This window comes from Lepisma saccharinum, chromosome 1 (assembly GCF_977018435.1).
Source record: "Lepisma saccharinum chromosome 1, izLepSacc3.1, whole genome shotgun sequence".
Taxonomy (NCBI): domain Eukaryota; kingdom Metazoa; phylum Arthropoda; class Insecta; order Zygentoma; family Lepismatidae; genus Lepisma; species Lepisma saccharinum.
Window position 1 is genome coordinate 41,937,032 of NC_139229.1, and position 23,806 is coordinate 41,960,837.

The following is a 23,806-nucleotide window of genomic DNA, read 5'->3' on the forward strand; positions in this document are numbered from 1 at the left end:
GAACCATTCAGGTAAGGTTAGGTTAGGATAGGCAAACATAGTTAAAATTTTAGGTCGTAGTAATATCAGGAATGTATATTTCGTTTTTTATGTATTAGAAACACAAAATCTTCCGGTAAATAATGAGCAATCGTGCCGATCGCGGGCAACTCAATTTCACATTTAAGTGTGTTTGGATGTTAAAGGAGACCATTTTCAGCATCAGTTATGAGCAGGTCCTGTTTTGCATCATTGAAGGTATATACATTTTCAAGTTATTATCTCAATAACATAATATTTTACTGACAATAGTTTGGGGCCTTTAGCGAGAAAATGTGCTTTCATACAATTAAACATACACTGTTACGGTATAATTACATATTTTTATACATGGATAGATATTGGTTTTGCTTATCTAGGGATGGTTTTAAGCCTTTTGTATTTATCTTGACGTGATATATTGGTTATTGTCGTTACATAACGTTAAAATTTATACTATTTTGGATTTTAGTAATGTTTACTGAAACGCACTTGAAATGATACAGTTAAAGTAAATTGTGTACTATGTGATTTTACGTGATTATTGCCTTTTGGGAAATGAGTGGTATTAGATGTGCTAAACTTAAGGTTAATTAATTAATTAAACACAAATGATGATAAATAATACAAAAGATGTTTTTAAGCCAAGAACAACAGTCTGTAGAAATGAAACAGGCGATATAATTAGTGACAGTAATGAACTTTTTAGTAAGGTGGAGAAGGCATTTTAATGATGTATTGAATGGCAGTGCAGATGTAGCAGGTATGCTGGAAGAAGGATTAAATTATGAAGAAGAGGAAGGAGAAGAGGGCATAGAAAGTCCAAAGTTAGATGAAGTATGGGAGGCAGTCAAGATATTGAAGAAATAGTGAAGCACCTGGGATAGATAACTTGCAAACAGAGCAGCTTAAGCATGGAGGCGAGAGTGTCATTAGACGCTTGAAGGAAATAATAAACATAATCTGGAAAATGGGACAGATGCCAAGTGAATGGAGGACGGGTATCATAGTACTTATCCACAAGAAAGGGGACATGATGGAGTGTGCAAACTATCGTGGAATTACATTGTTGAACGTTGCCTATAAAGTATTTGCAAGAATTATATATAAAAGACTACTACCATATGTAGAAAAGTGCATTGGACCATATCAATGTGGGTTCAGGCCAGGAAAATCTACAATTAACCAGATATTCACCTTAAGGCAAACACTGGAGAAAACTCTGTAGTTTGGGATAGGAACTCACCATCATTTTCTTGATTTTAAATCTGCATACGATAGTATGAACAGGGCCCAACTATATCTGGCAATGGAAGATGTTGGAATTCCAATAGGATTAATAAGAATGGTGAGGATAACCATGGAGGGCTCTAATAGTAAGATAAGAGTAGGAGGACAACTCTCAGAACCTGTTGGAATAGAAAATGGCCTAAGACAAGGCGATGTGCTGTCCTGTTTGTTGTTTAACATTGCCTTAGAGAAGGTTATACGGGAAGCTCGGGTGCAAATTAGGGGTACCATATATTATAAGTCAATCCAGATACTAGCATATGCGGATGATGTGGACATAGTAGGAAGATCTCTACATGCAGTGGAAGAAGCTTTTGTAGCCATAGAAAGGGAAGGAAAGAAGATGGGATTGGTGGTGAATGAAGGGAAGACTAAGTACATGGCAGCAGGCAAAGCACACGGATATAATACATCACCGACCATAACAATGGCTAATTATACCTTTGATAGAGTGGATGAGTTTATCTACCTGTGTTATGTTGTGACACATGAAAATGATTCACAGGAGGAAGTAAAGGCACGACTTATAGCAGCAAATAGGGCTTATTATGAACTACAGAGTCATTTTAAGAGCACAATATTGTCCAGAACAACTAAGTTAACACTTTGCAAGACACTGATAAGACCTGTATTGACCTATGCTGCGGAAACTTGGAACAGTTCAAGGAAAGATGAACAGCTGGTAGAGACCTTTGAAAGAAAGATATTACGAAGAATATTGGGACCAGTATGTGAGAATGGAAAATGGAGAAAGCGATTTAATAAGGAGCTCTACGACTTATATCAAGAACCAACAGTTATTGGTGTAATAAAGGCGGCAAGATTAAGATGGGCAGGTCATGTGATTCGCATGAGTGATAGCGACTCTGCAAAGAGAGTGATGTTGGATAGCCCAGGTGGACGAAGGAAGCGAGGAAGGCCTAAATTAATATGGGTGGATGGAGTGGATGAGGATGTTCGGAAGCTCCAGTATAAAAATTGGAAAGTTGTGCCAAAAGGAAGAGATAGATGGAGACAAATCACAGAGGAGGCCAAGGTTCATCAGTGGACTATAGCGCCATAAGAAGAAGAAGAAGAAACACAAATGAACCATGTATAAAAATCTAATTCAAGTTTTATATTATGAAAACATATATGTTAGTAACCATATGGTATGTTTAGGTGTAGTCAGTGGCAGCGATTAGGGGAGGCACTTGTCCCCCACTTCTGTCCCCCGCACTATACTGGTATACCTTATCTACCTAGGGAAAGTAAGTTGTTCTTGCCCCCGCGGTTTTGGCACCTTCCCCCCTCCCCCCCTTTTTGGAACCCAATCGCCGCCACTGGTTGTAGTCTGTTTAGTTGATGTTTATTTATGATATGTGTATGTGTGATATACATATATACACACTGTGTGACTTGAATTGTGAGTAATTATCAAGTATAACGTAAAAATATTAAAGAGTTAATAAAAAATTAGTTGATTTGAGTATATATATTAAATGTAAAAAGAGTATAACTATTATATATTAGTAATTTCAAGGTTCTATTAAAATAATAGCGTTATATAATTGGTGGATAAGTGTGTAAAGGTGAGTATTGTATAGTTTATGTTCATGAAAATTCAGGCTTATGCCATGAAACGAAATACTTTAAATAATGTTAGACATGATTAGGACAAAAATAGTAATTTGTAATTGAAGTTAAAGTATGACATAAGAGTTGAGCGTGGGAGCAATTTACTGGCTTCCAGTAACCCGAGCTTTGTGCCGGAAAAACTCGGTAGAATTTCATGTTCCAGGGATCATCAAGAGTAGTAATGGAATTCTCCTGGAATAGCATGGGGAATCAGGAAACATCCGACCTTCTGGACATTTTGCATCACTCTGCGTCAGCTGTTCTTCCTCGTCGGCCGCTCATTACAAGTTGTTCTGCTCGCGCTTCTCCACGGCCTTCCTTTATCATTGTTTACGCCTGTTATTATAAGAAAGACACTGTTCTTTTAACATCTTTGATGGCAAATTTATTAAGTTAGTGCCACTTTTCTGAAGCACGAAAAGCCACAATCTTTCGCCGCTCCCTATTCTGTTTTGATTTGGAATGCAATGACACACTACGAGGCAGAGAGAAACTCAAAACCCTTCAGCAGCTGAAGGTTGAAACATTCAAAATTGCATTTTAACGTTGTATTATTGAAATGTGCATATCCCCATCAACTGTTGCTTGCAGCAAGTGTTACCTTCGTAATCGAATTGGTAACAAGATGTTGAGGGCATTATCAATTCTGTCCTTCGAGAAGGAGCTTGCAAAATCTTTGGGTTTAAACAAGGTTCTAGCTGCTCATAAAAACAAATGTATCTTTCTTATCGTAGTTTCTTGCTGTTGCTCATTCTCTCATTTCAGCCAAAAAGTACTCACGTATGGGCAAAACCAGTAAGTTGATAATGAGTGTAGAGTTTTTATGGTGTATTTTACACTGTTCATATGGATAGTAAGTTTGCGATATTATTACACTCAATAATGCCTTAGGAAAAATATATATATATATATATATATTTATATATATATAATTATTGCATTTTATTTATCATAAAAGATTCATGCTTAAAAGTACATTTGTATATGATGGAACAAAATGCAACATCCCAGAGACTATTTTCCCCTTTTCTTTTGCGTCTGACTAAAATATGTTACTATTAGTAATATTATTCCGTAGTAAAGTATTGAGCAAATACCTTTTAGCTGGTATTATAGTCGACGAGCGATATGAAAGCGGCTGACCTTGACAAGTCCGCGCAGAGAGAGAGGGAGATACATTTCCGCTGTTGCCACCTACTCACCATTCGGGGTTCTCGCCAGCTCTTTCAAAATAAAAAACAATGGCTTACATTCGAACAATGTAAATTGCCGCTGCACGGCTATTATTGCAACAATCGATACCAATCCTGCACGAGTATTGCCAGAAAGCTTTAGACAATCGTATTGTGCTGTAAATTAAACGTGTAGAATCTTGAAAGTAAGTGAAAGAAGTTGCCTTTCCTATATCTGAACCCCATGTTTTTCAAAATTTTTAACACTGACCACGTACTGCCTGCAAACCCGATAGCTTCCTTCAATTTAGCCCTAAGTTTCACTGCAGTAGGAAATTCGCCATTTGCGTACATATCAAATATAATATTACGCAATACCCCTTTATCAAAATCGTCCAAGTGCGTAACATTCTTTCGCCGATTACGACGTTTGCCAGGCGAGCGAAAAGAAACCGACCCTGTATCACCGATCGACGACCTGGCTTCCTTCGCAATCGTCTGAACTGTACGCAGACCTATCCCACATGCAGCCGCTGTACGCTCCTGACATTAGGCAACACTGCTCCCTGACGAACACGAGGCATTGTCTGCGCTGCGAGATTCACTTTGGAAGAACTGATACACTTTGTACACCATAACTCGCGCTTGTTTGTGTAGAACACGACGCTTAGGTGTTTCTGTAGCCATCTTGCACACGTATATTGACAAATTTTTGTGATCACACTGAAGAAACACGAACAATCACAACGAAAACCAAACCGATTCTTGCCGCTCGAAAAACAAAAGAACGACATCGCGCGTTTTCCACGGCAGTCTCCACCACCTCCTTTTGCTACTGCGCATCGAGGCTTGTTCAAGGTCAGCCGCTTTCATATAGCTTTTCGACTCTAGTTAGCCCCGAGAATTTAACTCCCAAATCTGTAGCACCCCCCCCCCCCCACACACACACACACACTTATTTCAGGATGTCGTCGTCACTGGTTCACACCCACACTAACACACGTCACTAGCTATGTCCGCTCACACCAGCCATACCGCAACAACTGACATACGAATTCAGTCGAGCGTTCCATGTGACCTTCAGAGCAGGGAAAACGAAATCATTCTCAAGCAACAGAATACCGACCAATTTTCAAACTGTCGCTAGATACATGGAAGCAGAAGTGGTGAAAACGTGAACTATCTTTTCCGTCATCATTCTCTTCCCATGATCTCTATAGCTTCTATACCGAATTTCAGCGCAATCCGTTACTTCAAAGGGCTCCAGAGGGCTCTGAGGAGGCGAACTTCAATTCTAACCACCTGGCATATGTGTGCGTGTGTATATATATATGCTTACAGCATTACAGCACATCTTTCCCCCATCCGGAAAAAAAACTTCAAGATCCGCATATGTATCTATTTAAGATCTTGCAGTGATTTTTACAGTTTGTGCAATTTAAGCAAACTCTCATGCGATAACCTCGGACGGGTTTGCTAATGACAAATACTAGATTTCTTCCAAAGTAGCAGTCGGTGGGGCAGCCCTTAAATTTCTTGTTGACTTTAACTTTCTTGAAACTTGGTAAATGGCACACATTTTCGTTCACAAAAATTTCATTGTGACGTAACCTCACGTATTTTTCTGAAATCACAAGTACCAGTTCTTCAGTACTTCATCGGTTGCTTATGCAGTCACCGTCCACGCTGCACGTGTTCGTTACATCTACTCTCCCTACAGCGTTGGCGTTACATCGCAGCGTCGAAGAGAGGAAAGAGGTAAGTCCAAAAAACTATGAAAGACTTTTTGAAAAAGTAATCTTCCCATTTATGTTGTAAAAAAAAGGAAGTGCTCCCCTGTGCATAGCACCACGCCCTGAAGGCGTATAGGTTGTGTGGGGGTAACGCACCACACTTTCTTGATCCGGTCGTGAGTGGGGGTGATGTAATCAGCATCACGCCCCTGACCGCCTTTATCCCCCAGGGTTTCCCCCAGGTACCCATGTCATTCGACGCTGGGTGGGCGCCGGGGCCGCTTCCAACGTTAGAAAAGTTTCCGGATTTGAACCGGCCGGATAAATAATTACTATACAATTTTAAGTGTTATTTCGTCATTTACCACCAATTAGCACATTATCTCCGTATTATCCGAGTTTTTCCGTATCCGAGGTAGTCTCGGTCCCAATTAGCTCGGATAATCGCGAGTCTACTGTATTTGTTTTTGTCGTGTTTGTTCTAACGTGATCCTATTCGCATGCCTTTGTCCGTGTTCCAATTATTTTTTCGTGTTTGTCAACTGTACGATTTCTGGAAATAACTCGTTGCCATCCAAGAGATTGTAAACCGGCTGAGCAGCAAAAATTTTTTCGATTCCCAACAGATCCATATATGAGGACTAAATGTGGTAAACATTGTAAGTGCCAAAAGCGAAAGTGTTGGGAAATTGCATCGTTCCGCACATCAGCCCGTAAGAACGTTTACACTAGTGACCTCTTTACACGCCCTTTGAACTACTTAGAGGGCTACCAGCCACATTTCACGTTTAAAGCATGGCACATTTCACAGTTTAACCTGGAAAACGGTGTTTGAATTATTGTGGCACTTACAGCGTTTACCAATTTTAGTCTTCATATAGGTATGCATAAATCATTGATATTCCATAAAAAAATAAGCAAATGGTGGGTAAAATATAACTTATATGGTAAAATATCAGTATATGTGGCCTGATAGATCTAATAAAAATTCACATTTTAAATCCGGTTTCTGTTTTTTTTAACAGACTGCCATCTATCGTTGAAAAAAGGAAACAACGTATGGTTTAATTGAGAGAGTAGTTCATCGTACGAACGGATAGATGTCGCTAGTGGACGAAGACCACAGAATTTAACCAAGAGATGACGAATGTAAACACACACGAAGAGACACTTACATACACACACACCTATTTTTTTTAGACCTGGGTGTTCTTAGTAAGTGTCCAGTTATCAATGTCATAATACAAGCACACACGCCTACAGAGGGGAGTGGGTGGGGGGGGAGGAGAGAATGGAGAAAGATTTTCTTTTTGTCTAGAAATGTTATCATTTTTTCTTGTGTACTGCATTAGAATTCAGGTTGATCCCCTCTTGAAATAAAACCCCTCGTGGTATGCGACATACCTTGGGTAAATACCGCCTGTTTTTTTTCTTTTGTTCGTTTTAATTTTCTCTTTACTGTATACAACGAACTGGTTTTGATGTAATCACACACACATGCATATTTTAATTTTTATCTCACCTTAGCATAATAAAGTATTGGAAAATTCTTTACATTAGAAATAAATATTTATTTTTCATAATAAATCCATCATTTCTGTTCTTCAGTTATATATTGCTACATTCATCTTTGGAAACTGAGATTCTTTAAAAGGAAATAGAGCATCAAAGATATGGAGCTTTTCTCTTACTTGCTCTTCCAATAACATTGAATTGCTATGACCGTCCGTAGGATTTTTTTCCACGGGGTCACGTAAAGCATTGTCTTGCCAAAACTCTTCCCTTTGAATTTGTCATGCTCCAAAGAGCTGCACAAGTCCCTCTTGTAATTAACACCACCTTATAATAATTAACGCATATTACTGTGAATAGTTTATGCGTGAATATATAAAGTTCAGCTGGTATTCATTTTCCGGGTAGGTCACGGCCCCCTTGCTTCCCTCCCCGGACGCTCATTTATAAGCTTACAGATGATGTAACAGTTACTCATTCCATTGCCATGGCTTGCCCTTCCTTTCTACAGACATCTTTAATTTCTTACGAAGCAATCCACTATGATCGCAGTTTGAAATTCTGTGTTCGAGAACGTCGCTCTCCGTTATTTAGTTTGAACTTTACACACAGATGTCAGAACAAGCATTGGACTTTCAAAGAAATTCCGGTAGATGGCAGTTGAAGCCTTCTTCGCGTAAGAATAGAAAGGTTTGATACTGATATGAAGGGGGAACAGCAAGAAAGCATAGGTGCTTGAGGAGTGATAATTTTACTTCTGTGACGTAATTGGGGTGTACAATGCGTGAATCAACTTATCAACGAATAGAAAAGGAACAGTGTTGCAATATACAGATGTTATTCGCCTGAATCCATGAGAAACATATCAAAAGCTGTAGCACAATGAAGTATTAAGTTGAGTGTTAAAATCAGTGCCCAAAATGAAAAAGAAAGAGACAAAAAATAATATTCCCTAAACAAAAACAAAAAAAACTTTACCCACCACCTCACCTTACTTATTGTAACTATGCTACACCATTTAAACATCCCATAGCAAGGGTTACCGGCTACATTTTCCTCAGTCCTGTTCTAGGTCCTCATATTTTCAAAAAAATCCTACACGTCTATATTTTGAGCCAAGGGTGCCCACAGAGGTGGGCGCTCATCCCCTGGGATATCTTTCAAAATGTCATTAATTCGAATGGTGAAATTGTAGCGTGAAAACAGAGGCAGTGTGAATTAGGTTTTTTCTTCCGTTGAGCGGATCCCCACTCAGTGGCGTATTTGGAGGTTGTTTTTGGGTGTGTAAGTTTGTATGTAAGTGTGTTACCAGCCAGTAAACTATACCATCTAAGTACCTTAGAACATTGGTTCTAACCTATGTCATTAAATCTTACGATGACATTTATGTGTAATTTAGAAAAACTTAGTAGCCTACATTCTAAGAAAACCCAAACTCGTACACAAAAGAGCTATCGAGATAATAACACCGAAAACTTGACCAAATTGTTATTGGTCGTCGTGTCGGTGCATGTCTTTCATCTCCTAGGACTCTTCAGGAGCTCCGACCGACACTGGTGCAAGAATGGGAGTTCATACCTCAGCAACTGCTCGGCAACATGATCCAGAGTATTCCAACCCTTTGTATTGCATGTGTCAATGTCAGGCCCGTACCCAGGGGAGGGGCCATGGGGGCTATGCCCCCCTCCTTGAACCAGGAAATGTTAACATGTGAACCTATAAATTGCTACGAAAATAACATCGACGATTTTTCAAAATCGTAAAAATTTCAATTTTGTTCTTGCATAAATGAATGTGTTTATTGTGTAGAGAGGCAGTCTCCAGAAGTCTACAGTCTGCGATATTGGGTACTTTTAGGTTTATAATCATTGATGAAAGGTTACCAGCAGCGGTGGCGATTGGAGGGGCATGGGGGACAGTTGCGCCCCACTATTTCTACTTTTGCCCCTACAATTTGGCCTCTTAATGCTAAGCCTTGTCTACCCAGACCCGGTGATGGAACATAGTGGTTCGGATTAACTTTAAACTGTAGGTCCAGTCCCAAATTGTCCTTTTGTTTGTTATTCCGGATACATAAATAGCAAATCCTCGTATGCAGTGTATGCCTCGTATAATTTTTGTTTGTTATTCCGGATACATAAATAGCAAATCCTCGTATGCAGTGTATGCCTCGTATAATTTTAAGTAATCTTGAATTGCTATGTTCAAATTATAATTCTCTCGCGGGAAAACCTCATTACGCCCGTTCTTGAAATAAATATTTTTAATCTTGCAATTATCAAATTGACTGCCTCAGGCCCGGGGGGGGCTCACAAGTTATCAGGGGGGGGCTTGTAAACCAAGTCCATCTTTCTAAAGTTTAACAGCATGAAATGATGGTAAATTATGTTATATGTGTCTGTGTGTGTGTGGGGGGGGTCATTAATATAAAATATAGAATTTAGAAATATCATATAAATACTACGGTTTTGTTTTCCTATATCTTCTAAAACATCTCTTGAAGTGTTAATTGACGACTGCCGACATCAACCCTTTCAATATACTCCATACTACTTTTGATGATACAGATATTTATATCATACAAGAAAAAAATCACAATATTCAATCATAGTGCCTGGCATACATTCCACCCTCGGCCGAGGTAAGAAAACACCCCTTCGTTCCCAAAATATGGGAGCTGTTGACTTTTAACGCAGATGTGGAAAGAATGTGGATAATGGCGTCAGATTCACAGATTTTTGTCTAAACAGGAGTCCGCAACAGGAGTGTCAAAGGTCCAGATAAAGAAGCTCCCCTACGAAATACTTTCTAAAGTCTAGAGAATCTTCTAAATACTTGCAGCTACTTAGACTCAAAAACAAGATGAACAAATGTAATATCCGATATTAATGTTCCCTGAATTTATCCTTCACCAAGTTAATATCTGCTGTCTACATTTTCATTCTTCACTGCAAACAAATTATAGCTACGAAATAGTTTTACCTAATGTCAAGGGGAGTGACGAGAGTGCCGGGGGGAAGGGGGCTGACAGCAGTGCCATGGGGGGGCTGAGCTCCCCCCTGGCCCGTACCTGGTTACGAGCCTGTAACTGCTGCATTTTGCCTGATCGTCGTCTCTTCCTGTTTGCAACAGCACAGCTACAAACTCGGGCATATCGTACTGAACACTAGAAAATTGATTAGTTACATTGAAATCAAAGTACGAGCGGGTATCAATAAGTTTTCCCTGTTGAGGTATACTTTGTTTAATAATGGAAAGATTGAAACAATGAACATACATACAGTTTGCCTGTAGTGTCCTCTACTCAGAGTTACACTTACACAAAGTTCCCATCACGTTCGATGCATTTGAGCGAGCGTTTTACCCAGACCTGAAACAAAGTTTGGAAAATTTCCACACACCGATCAGAGCTGTTTTCACCTCCTGTAGGTCCTCGAATTACTTGGAATTATGTGGGAACTACTTTCATCCAGAGATATTGGTGGGTCATAAAGCATATTATACACGACAATATATATTTCTTGCTGTGCTTTTTAAAATTTTGCTCGCATATTTTCACCTTGTTACTGCATATAAATCCGCACCGTATGTATGACACCACACAGAGCATACAAGTATGAGCCAAGATTTTCTGGTTCTAGAAGTTGCAGTTTTCTTCCTCGTAGCTTCGGAGTCAAATTTGTTTATATTTTTCAGATAAAAATATTATATGTTCGTTCAATACACTAAACGGAAATAGTGAAGTCTTTCTTGTCCAGTAGTGTTGCGCATATGTGTCCTGATACTTCGGAGGAAAGAAGATAAACGCTCACAACTTGTTGAGCTCACAAGGACTGTCGAGAATAATTTGTACAACTCATTCAAACATTCGCCAGCCCCCGTGGCGGAGCGGTAAGCACATCGCGCTACGACACCAGGGGTCACGGGTTCGAATTCCGGCCTGGGCATGGCATGTGAGTATTCATTCATCAATTTGATCTTATCACCATCTCGCAAATTAGCCAAAAGTGGCACAAAAAAGCGAAGTAAAATAAATCAAATCAATCAATTATTCAAACATTCGGAAGATATTCAGTTAAATGATGTTCCACACACAATTGCGTCAACCCTGGTGGCCCAGGGGTGTAGAAGAAGCAAGGGGAACTCCGCGAAGGTGTGACCTTGACTGGTCTATTTTCGTGCAAAGAGCAATAGTTTGTTTTCTCTACGCTATCTTCCCATCCATTCACTTGTTCTGAGGTGCTCAGTCGACACTTCGTTCGTATAACTATAGTTTCATATAAAGTCATCAGTGCTTCTTCTTTTTTATACCCTTCCTTAGAAGTATGTGCAGAAAGCAAACGAAAGAAAGTCATTCAGACAAGTAGTAGCTCGAGAGGGCTCAACCAATGAACTCGTGAAGTGTAGATGTAAGTGCACGGGGAGGAAAACGACGTTGCTGCTACCAGGCGTTTGCAGCAGCGCGCACCGCTCGCTACCTTACTCCGCTTGTCTACCGTTATGCTTATGTAATTTTCCATATTATATATATAATCATAAACTATTAGCGTGACTCTATAGCTTAAAATGTTAATGTATGTAGGACAAAAAGATATATTTTTATAGTTAGAGAATCAGTATAAAATGTATTGTAACCCATTTGCAATTAATAAATAGTAATAATAAATGTATTCAGGATTTTCTTTATAATTTATAATTTGTTATTTTTGTGCAAGAAGTTTCACGAAATTGAACTTCGGAAATAGTAAATTGAGAAGACTTGTTCAAAGCACATTTAACAGATACAAGACTAGAAATCAGACGAACTGTTTCTGTATTTTCTGATTCAATACTCCGCTTGTCTCAAAGTCGTCATGCTTTGTCCTTCCAATAACAGGCAAAACCCAATTGATTCTCTTCAAAATTCGTAATAATTTACACTCCATGCACAAAGAGCGGTAAAGACAGAGCATTTATATATTCACACTTCCGGAAAACACAGTAAATAACCAAATATTCACAAAAGAAACATTCAATGCAGTTCACTTTCATGTCATTCTTGATCTATTTTTCTTTACTTGTTGAATTCCCATAAATGCTATAATTTGTTTTTATTTTTACTACTAAAATGACCTAAAAATTACTTGGATGGTATATATTTGTATAGTATCAAGTAAAAAATATGAAACATACTTATTTTAGGCGTAAAAATGTATTGAAAGTGTCATATAGTTTATAAGATATTTTTTTTGAACATTTGTACACAATTGTCGAATTCGAACGGACGTCATGTCACTCATCATTATGGTATATAATGCTCCACAAAGTGCATCTCTAAATTCATTAAAATAATTAGTTCAATTTTCTGGAAACACAAAATAATGAACGGAAATATTGGTATACACCTGCCGATATATGTATGTCACATTTAACATGCTTAATGTTTCAGACATAGCCTACTCGTAAAATGAATATCTGTATGTTTCCTCGCAACTTTCATATTGTACGAGGGGCGTTTACAAATGATTTAGACATGTCGTGGATGGTCCGGGCTCCCAGGTCAGGCTTCAGCCCTTTCCACGTATTCTCCCTGAAGAGCGAAGCATAGCTTTCGTATGGCCGCACGTTACCGATCTCTAGGGGTGTCACGTACTGCTTGGAGGGTGCCATTTTCCTGAAATCTGACACCACGTAGGGGATTCTTTATTTCATTGAAGAGGGCGTAGTCGCTCGGTGCGAGGTCTGGTGAGAAAGGAGGATACGCCAGCACAGTGAGCCTCAGTGGTCTCAGCTTATCCTTAGTACGGTGGCTGGTATGCGGACGAGCATTGTCATGAAGCTCTACCTCTTCTCAACACATTCGTTCCCACTTGTAAATCGACTCACCCAGTTAAACACTGTCGCACGTGACGGGGCACTGCCATCACACACTACGCGCAATTTGCTGTAAATGGTTTCTGACTGTTCCCTTCTTTCCACAGGAATCACCCAGTCCACCTCTGCCCGTGATAATCACACTCCATGATCTGTCAGTGACGCCACACAGGTTGCCCGTAAAATGGCGCACTAGTCGCACTACTCCTGACATCTACCGGCCTCCCGCATCATTATCCACTCTTCAAGGTCAAGTATTTCAGACTACTACTGTATTGTCGCCGGCTTGCCTATTCCGGGGTTCGAATACCAGCCTCAGTCTAAACAATTTGTAAACGCCCCTCGTACAAACTTCTGATTTTCCATTCCATAAAATTTCAAATGAACCCAAGACTTGGTGTATAGTTTCATCTGTTCCAAAATTAAAACAAGTCTTTAAATATGTTAAAATACTATTTTTTGAAAAATTACGTTAAAAAATAATAGAAATTAATTTTTTTTGTAGAGAGTGTTTCTTTATATATTTTGAAAGTCAGGTAACGTATAGTTTTTTCTTTAAAAAGGATGTAGCAAAGGGACTGACCTGTGTCCTCTCTCTCTCTCTCTCTCTCTCTCTCTCTTTCTGTCTCTCTCTCTCTCTCATTACAAGGCGACGACGCTACCACTGCACCATCAGGGAGACCTTTTGGATAATTGAAAATGAGTGGATATGAGTAAATTGATGAAGGGACACTCACTCACAAGGAACACCTAAGTTCGGGCCGGAACTCGATTCCGAGACCCCAGGCGTCTTAACGCGCTGTGCTAACCACTCCGCCACGGAGGTCGGTCCTAGATCAAAAACGTTCCTGCGCGACTAACTAAATTTGACATCACCCCCTCAGGGAACGTGCGAGTTATTTCCACTCGTCAGTTGGTCTTTGTCTAAAAGGTTGTGCAATAGCGTGCGAGGGTGACGAAACTTGCATCCCGTGATATCTTCTCAGACACTGCTGATAACTTGGAAGTACGTACTTGGCAATCGTGCGTCACATCCAACGTCACCATTTTTCTTTGTGCAATTGGAATAAAATTATTGGATCCTTTGACCTTCCACACCCTCTTGCCAGATGTTGCCCTTTCACTAATCATCATTCATATCTAACATTGTAAGGGAGAGCTTTCAATTTTGAGCACTGTTACGAGGAATGTGTTCAGTTTCAAATCACTTAGTATATATACCACCCACGTGCTATATTATTATTGTTATTATTATTATTAACAACACCCACTAACTAAACTAAACACAACTTTAAGAACGTAAATGAAACTTTCCAAAACTACACTGTGACTCATGCGAATTTTCTAGTTGTTTTATTATGTCTTTTTAGTTCCACTGATGAAGATCAGGATGAGCAGGTCAGCGAACCAGCACGATTCATTTATTTCTTCACTTGAATTTATTTTTTAGATTTTACACGAAATGTATTGGAACACATGTATTAGTCGGGGTGTAAGGGGTGACCTTTCACGTAGTACACCCTGGACTGCATTTTGCAGACGAACGAGGCTCTGGCGACTGGCACTATGGCCAGTATAATTTTGTGTGTTGTCCTGTTTTTTGTCCTTGTGTGTGTTGAGTGCCCGTTTATAGCCTCAGCTTTTAACGAAAGTCAGAATATTTTAATATTTTAGTAACGCGATACTGCAATTCTGCTATTTTAGTTATGGTAAGGGGTTGGACCCCGTATAACGTGACGGGTGCAAAATAGCCTAAGTGCTGACGAACCCAAAAATTTTAAATTCAAATTCAAGCATGTATTAAGCCCCTATCACACGGAACTGGATTTCTAGTTGGAATGCCCTAGTTGGCGATGAACTGACTTTCTGGGTAGTAATCATGGCCGCCTGGCTGACTGCTTGACTGGTTTTGAGGAATAGGACATGTTCTAATTGCTACTAACTTCTTCGACTAGATTCTGTGGAACAGCCAATCAGAGCAAAGTTTGGCCATGTGAAGATAATCTGTGAGTTTGTAAAGTAGCCTTTTTTTGTCTGTGGCTTCCGAGTGCATACACCACGAAAGGCATGTGTACAATTGAAAAAGCTAAAATATTCTTCCATACGTGTATAGTATACGTTGTAAAGTATGTATTTTATCAGCGCCGTTCTTCTCTACCTAAAACCATTTAATGCGATGCGATATTTTTCTCGGTTGGATAGTTATCGTATTTTAAAAGTGTGAAGTGATACGTTGTTTACATCTCGCGCGGCCGCCATTATGGGAACGAAAGACTATCGACAAGTACGGTATAACAAGTACCGTGTGAGGCGAAAACTAGCAAATGGGTAGCCAGTCCAGCGTCAACTAGAGCTTTCCAACTAGAAGTCTAGTTCCGTGTGATAGGGGCTTTAGTCATTTTCTTGTTCTACAATATTTTCACATTAAATTAACATAATTTAATCTCTCTTCATGTATAAATGCCCATCATTCTTCTCTTCTCTAGCTATTTAGCATGAGGTGTCCATTCATCAATTTCATCACATCATCAATCACCCCCATCTTCGAAAATTAGTCAAAAGCAACGGCGTATACTCTGGGTCACCTAGGTAATCGGAGATGACCCGACTATAATTTTTAAAAAAAGTTGTTTTTTATTTCTTCGCAATATTCTTCCGAACCAATCTTTGATTCGCATATTTCTTTACTTCCAGCGCGCGAATGTTTTTCAAACGTTTGCCGTTGAATGTCCGAGAGGCTTTCAGCCACTTTCTCCAGCTGGTGGAATCTGGTGACGTCAGGGTGAGATTCCACCGGCTCCCTTTAAATCCCTTGACGGGAGGGCAAGGAAACACTGCTTCTCAGGCGCGGTTATTCCGTGGCAAGGGTAAGCTGCTTCTGGAGAGAGTCCATCGGTCGCACTCTCCACCCCAGAGCTTTTGCCGTTCCCTCGGCTGGCACCCTGCACCCTCTTCTGCCATTCTTCCCCGGTGGCCTTTGTATCGTAGGAGCTGTGTTGTTTACGACAGGGAAATTTCTCAGGAAACAGAATTCTGGGTTCGCAAATTACGTACTGAAAAGGAAAGTAGAGAAAATACATCTGAAAGTGCGCGAGAAACAGGGAAATGTGAACAACATTTGCGAACCAATTCTATATTAATTCTCATTTTACATTTGCTTCTGTCTTCCTGATATCTGCTATTTCAACAGATATTGTCATAGGAAAAAAAAAACTTTAATATTGAAGATGACGGTAATTAAATAAATTAAAATTTTAACTAGAAATTCAAGAAATTACACCGACCTCTGTGGCGGAGTGGTTGCCACAGCTCCCTACGACGTCAGAGCTCCAGGGTTCGAATACCGGGCTGGGCATGGGTGCTCTTTGCAAATGTCCCTTCATCAATTTCATATCATCACTCGTAGTGATTAGCCAAAAGTGGCAGAAAAGCGACGTCAAATAACAATTTAATAAATCGATTAATGAAGTAATTAAACTATTTATATGCTTACTTTTATTCATTTTTGTATTTTAAAATGCGTGATTACTTTCTTTGTAGCCTTCAAAACCAGTGAGAGTATTTCTTTCACAGAAATGAATAATTTTTAAAAGGGAAACCTATCAGAAATAAATTATATATATACGTACACATATATTAGGTAATTTAAGTTGCTTCTCCCCCCTCTCTAAATTAATAATGATCACAATGATAAAAGATGTTTGAATGTAAAATATATAAACAAAAAACGCAATGATTCCAACTTATAGAACCTCGCGCATCGCAGGGAATATGAAGTCTGTGTCAAGCAGTAAGGAACCACAATAGAAGATTGGCGCAGGGAATTGAATGCGTGTTGTAGCGATTCGAGAATTTAATATTTGTTTAGCTGTTAGTGGTTTAGTATTCGTGCTAGTGCTGTGTTTAAAGTTAAAGGCAATGGATATAATATAATATTTTCGTGTGAAAATATTTGGAACGGGATCTTTTCCGGAGAAATTGCAAATAGTTAATGTAGGTAGGCCAGTAGAATCTCTTGTACCACATGTCTTGAACTCAAACTTCCGTGTATAAAAACAAAAATCAGGAATGCAGGAGTAACTGGGTACTGGGGTAACTTGAATTTTACACTTCAATTAATATTGAGGGTTTTTATTTCAGTACCGAATTCCTTTCATATTCTTTGTTACAGGTTTTTTCTTATAGATTTATTATATTATCTTGTTTTATTGTTTGAAATTCTAAACGTAGATTAACTGCAAGTGCAATCACAACAATTATTCGACAGTGGTCGCAACAATAAGGTAACATTTTTCACACATACATTCGTAAATCCTGTATGAATGTTGAGGTAAATTTGCAGGGAGACTTCAGGAGTGGGTGGATAAATCAAGTGTCTGAGATTACCCACTAGTTAAAACCAGCATACGCCACTGGTCAAAAGTGTAACAAAAGCGTAGGAAAATAAAGCAAGTCAATCAATCAATCAAACATGAGAATGGCGAAATACGATAAGGTTCATTTTCCATTGTTATAGCTAAACATTTTGCATTAAATTCGTTAAGATATTACTATGTTTTTAGCCAAAAGTAACATTTTCTTGATCAAGTACTAAATAACTTAGTTTCATGAACAAGTTAACGGTTGGGAAACATTTGTTGCAAAGAGAATATTAATTCTGGTTAAGATAAAATGCCCCCTGGCAAGGATGCATACCTCTGTTTCACTTAATGACATATTCTGGATATGACAGAAGATGGTGGTTTCCCAATCATCTCGACCGTATTCTAAGGAGTTAAATGATAAAATTATCTGATACCGTTCATCACATATTTATGTGTAAAATCAGATAATTCAGTTATTAATAATCAATTTCCTGAGAGACAATTTATATATTTTTTGCTGTTGGTTTATTATGAGGTGGATGAATTGAATATATAATGTATGTAAATAATATATCTTGTATATATCCTATTAAATAAACTTTGAATACGTAAACAATTCAGTGTTAGCACGTTGCATATGTATTTTCTTATTTTACGTCGCTCCATGTTTCATATGTGTAAAACATATGTTGTACGTACATGAAAATAATACATGTTATATGTACAGAAATAACTATATTCGGAATGCATTTATCATGCATTTTCTGCCTTTGAAAATTACAGTTGGTATGCTTGTTTTCCATTATTAGTTAATGTGAAATTGAACTTTTTGGAAAAAAATATTTCAAATCGTTTGTTCCAACACAAATGCTTTAGCACCAACTTCTACCCCTTTTGTGCAATTAACCATGATAATAACGTCTTTGATACTACCAGTACTTATAATAATAATAGTAATAATAATAATATCATTATCATTATTACTGTGTATATTATTATTATTATTATTATTGGTACGTTTATCCTGGTACTTGTCCCCCCAGACAAAAATTCGTGGATGCGCCCCTGCAGCAGGGTTCTCTATTACAACCTGTTCCTCAATTTAAGAATGTAGGGTTATCTTTACATAGATAATAAAAACTACTTGTTTTCAAAATGCAATTTATTACAAAAAACAGGGTAATATTTATTTTTATATTTACGGCATAAAATAGTACAATCACCTTAAATTAATCTACAAGTGCATTTCTCGTGTTGTAAACACTTAAATATATTTCAATGCTAATCAAAATTTAATACTATATAATACCAACATTTGTTTTAATACAATTTTAACTGAGAAAGAAAAACGTAATTTGAAACTAAAAAAAGGTACGAGTGAAATATGCAATGTAGTATCAGATTATCATTCAGGAATAGAGTTTTACATGTACTGCAACGTGTTCGAACCTAGTATATTGCTAATCTGCTAATCTGCAGCCTGTTGACAAGTTGCTACTTCTACAAATAGTTATCATTAAAGGGCGAAAAATAGTTATGAGGGATAATTCGGAGACATTCTTGTTTTTTTCTTGCTGACATTGGTTATTTTGATTCTCTAGAATGAATAGCAACAAGTAGATTGAATAGTATACATAAGATTGAATACATTCTACTGCAGTTTCTATAATGCCATATGCAATATAATTTGTGCTGATAGTACACACACAACCCAAAGGTGTCAAGATAAGACAATATTATTTCAAAGATAACTAAATTACACATTTAGCTTTATGTTAATTGATGCATTAAAAGTGAAATTTTGTTATCTTTGAAATGATTTTGTCTGATTTTCCAAATTGATGCATTTTTAGTGCATTACACGGAACATCAGTTGATAAAAGTGCCCTTATATGTATTTCTGTGTGTTTTGACACACCAAAAAGTGCATCATTTGCAGTTTTGCACCTTAATGTGTTATTGGAGTCAACATATTAGGTACCTCAATTTACATTTTTGGGTTCTGTGTGTAATGTCGAAAGGCCAATAATTTCTAATATTGACTTTGCATTTCCAATTATTGACAGATTAATGCCCCCTTTCATCTTTTATCTGTATAATCCATGGGATTATTTGAAAACCGTCATACGTGTTTGCTGATAATCAGTTCTGAACAGTTTAATGAGTTCTAAACATGAAGACATATCAGGTGTCTTAATACTTGTCCATCCCAGATGTTGATTTATCTATTTGTTCCATACTTTTTAAGTGCTTCTTCCTGACATTTCAATTGCTTATTTTCTTGTTTAGCTCTTCCATGTTCCCAAATGTCTTTCTAACTGTCTGTCTTCTTGGGTCTCTGTATAGAGGTGCTTAATTATTCTCCTCGTGTATTTTTTTTAGTGTTTACTGTACTTATGTCTCCGCTTTTAGACCTATATGCAAATGTTTATTGTATTTTACATTTCATTCTTCTATGCCTTTTAAATGATATATATTATCTTGATTTAGTGTTTAATGTCTAATCTAAGTTTTTCTACATTGCAAGTGCTTATTACTGCTTTGAAGGTTTTGCTAAGTGCCCTGCTTTGCTTGCGTCTTTATCGTCTATAAATCCGCCCTTCAATCATAACATATCAGTTTAATTGTTTTATATCTAGCTCCTTATTACATGACTGCACTTCTCAGATTGACCTGAATTAAAATACACAGGCATACATTCGCACTTATTCCGCCGGCAACCAATGCTTTTAAGATATCTATTATTTGCCCACTTAGTATTCTAGAACTTCAGAAACATGTAGAGAATGAAATATCTTTACAATCCATTTTATGGTGCTTTCTTTAGAATCATAAGACATGCCTATTGTTGCTCTTTGTTGTTACATAACACGGAACACAAAAAATGCATGAGTAATCAAAATTATTACTCGATGATTTGGTAATACTAATTAAAGCCTATCTTAGTGCACTTGTTTGCATTATCATATATAAAAAATGTGCATGTGTATATATTTATATATAAAGCAGTCTTTAACTTGCACCTTAAAATTACAATACTTGTATGTAAAAACTAAAAAAAACAATAGTAACAAAATACATGTGGTACAAATGCATAAAAATGCAAAATAGCCTCTTACATATATTAAAACTAGATGTTTTGATGCAGCTGCATGCTCTTGTCATGGCGAAAATTGAATATGGGCAAATGTCAAGGTTAAACAGCTAAAATTGCCATTGACCATCTGAGAGTTGGTTTTATACCCAACTTGATTTTGGCTTTCAACTGAAAAATCTATTTCAACTAATCAGTCAATGTCAAACAAGCCAGTATTGGTACATTATCTTAAATCTGAATATGATAGGTTGATCTGCTCTTACAATTCAGCCAGAAAAACTTTCTATTTCGTACAGTTTATTTGTACATCTGTTATCAGGATTGTGCATAAATTCTTGACATATGTTCACCAAATTTAGAGATATTATTAGCTCTGTTGTGCAAAATACAATTTAATTTAGTTTGGTGGTGATTCAGAATTCTATACGTTCCATGTAATGTGTACAGAACATATTAACGTCGCCAGTTTATCTGACAAGATCCAATTTCAGACTTTAGCTATGAGACATGCATGCAACTAGCTCTTCATCCAAAAAACTCAAACATTCATATACTGATTTTACAAAAAAAAATAATATTAATAACTGTGAATTTTCAATCATAACTTATAAAAAGAACCTAAGAACAGTATTCACTGTACCAACTTTTACTAATTCTGAAAAATAAGTGGATATGATGATGACGAGCGGCTAGCGACAGCTATAGCAACGTGGAGATATATACTGACAGCACCAAACCTAACCTACTCATCTTTGCAAGCATATATATCCAAGTTGTTACAGCCTTCGCTGCTCACAGCACCTAAACTAACCTGCTTAACCTACTCACCTATGCAGGCATGTATATCCAAGTTGCTGTTGCTATCACTAGCTGCTCGTTGATAATGACGAACGGATAGAGACAGCTTTAGCAATTAAGAAGTATATGGTGACGCACCAAACCTAACCTGCCTAACCTATGCATCGAATAGCAGAAATAGACATGTGAATATGTTAGGTAGTTAGGTTTAGTCTTGTTAAAGTAGCTTGCACAGCAGATAATAGGTATAAAATCATAATATTACTGCTGACCGCATATTTTTCAAGTTGCTAAAGCTGTCGCTAGTAACTCGTTTGAAAATGTCTTTTAGTTCCAGAAAACAACAACACGTGGCGCTGGAGTCTCACGGCCGTGGTCTGTGCCTTGTACGCAGCCGCTTAGTTCTTCTCTTCTCCACGAGGGTCGTCTTGTTGTGTTGCTTCTTGTAGCGCTTGCATTTGCAGCTCTTGACTACCTTAATTGTGTAGACTCGTCTCTCGCCGTCTCGGCACAGCAAGCGGACCTTTTTCTTCCTGGTGATGTCTTCGACGCACCGCCACTCTCCGATGTTGTCCGCCGTGGCCCACACCTTGATGTAATCCGTGTACCAAAGCGGTTGCTGCACTGGGATGCAATGCTCCGCACACACAACCTCAGTGATTGGACGAGAAGACGTGCAGAACCCGTCGGATATGTATCTCTTGGATCTCAGCTGGCGACATCCTATCTGAATCTCTGCAACGGAGAAAAAGGAATAAAAATTATTTGTAAATAGGTTATCTAAAAGATATGGATTTGTAAACAATGATGGCCAAAATTGTTACTTTATTGATATATTAAGTATTGGATTATACTGCTGAAAAACAGTATACATGCCTTATACAGCAGTTTATTACAATAGATAAATGACATATACACAATATACACATATGAAATTAAATAAGTATACTACACGTTAAAACATACGAAGAAGATAAATTTACGTTGCAATAAAATAATTACAAACTTAAAAAAATTAAAATTACACATATAGTAAAACATACGTTAGTAGTAAAATCACACATGATATTTTAATCATAAAAGGTAATTAGTCTCCAGCGGATTATGATCGTATTCTGACAACAAAATTAAAATATCTAATATTTCTAAAATGGGAAATGACAGAAATTGCATAACAGTTATTTCTGAGTGTGTGGTGACGAGTCTTTAGAGTAATTTTAGGCAATAATTAGGGAATATCAGCTTAGGGAATGTTAGCATTTCAATATAGGCCTTACAAACACAGTACATAATTGAAGTAACAAGAATAGATTGTTTCAATTTGACCATTTGCAGATTATGGACCCCCACATTTTACGCACATTATGTCGACAAGATGTAACATACTAATATATGTTTCCCTCGTTTTAGGTCTCATATCTAGTTTATTCTGAAATAAATAAATAAATAAAGGGAAAAAAGTCCTTCAATTATCTTTATTATTAAGCCTTCGTTCCTGCCAGAGCCTTGGGAGTACCGTTGTAAAATATTTGAAGCTCGGATAATACACGTAGGATTGTTGAAAATCAACGGTACTTCCGGTAAAGCATGTCAGGTGTAATGGTGTCGTAAACAAGAATAATGCGTTCCTGCAACTATCGCACTTATCTTATCGGAGTTGCATAAACTTGACATTTTACATAACTCTAAAAATGAAGTTTAACGGAGTTAAATCCTGTGAGCAGGGTGGTCACCCCACTTCTACAAAGTAAGACTTTCCGACCATGTGATCAATGGTTATCATTCCTGAGAAATTGATATATGTACGTGGCAGATGTTAATATTTTGTTGTACAAACTTGTCCACCAGTGCATGCCGACTACCAATTGAGCATTTGAACTTGAATAAGAGTTTTATTTTGCTTCCCCAGAAATTCACAGTGAGTGAATTCGTTCCAGCTCTGAAGTTCGTCCTGCTATTCGCAGGAATTTTCTAGAAGATCAACTTACTAAATAAATTCAGATTTCGTAGATGTTGCTGAGAAATTGAACTCATCCACGAGGTCTCTGTAACTATGCAGAAGACCCTAGTTTCGGAGCCATCTGTAGCGTGATATACTCTCTCCTTAGTTTCTATCGTCCAACTTATTAAGTTTTCCGATATTTGACACCAACAGACAGACCAACTTTGTCCACCAATACGACAGAATGTGATCGATTTTCTCCAGCTCATGCAAGTGTTCTCCAGAGTGGCCGCCTACCTAGGTCAGATTGCCATCTGATTTTACGTCGTACCTATGTCACTTTTGGCTAATCGCAAATATTCAATTCATATCAATCAAAATCTCAGCTACCTACCCTACCTCAGAGCAGC

The 23,806-nt window shown here is 37.8% G+C and overlaps 1 protein-coding gene across 1 annotated transcript in view; it reads right to left on the bottom strand.

Annotated features, from left to right (window-relative positions):
• Positions 1-18,739: 18,739 nt before the first annotated feature.
• LOC145994813 (sclerostin domain-containing protein 1-like) overlaps positions 18,740-23,806 on the bottom strand; it is a 158,555-nt gene continuing 153,488 nt past the window's right edge. Inside the window, exon 2 of the mRNA XM_083131132.1 lies at positions 18,740-22,189. Coding sequence (XP_082987258.1) covers positions 21,819-22,189 — 371 coding nt within the window. The 3' untranslated portion in view covers positions 18,740-21,818. The remainder of the gene's footprint in view (positions 22,190-23,806) is intronic.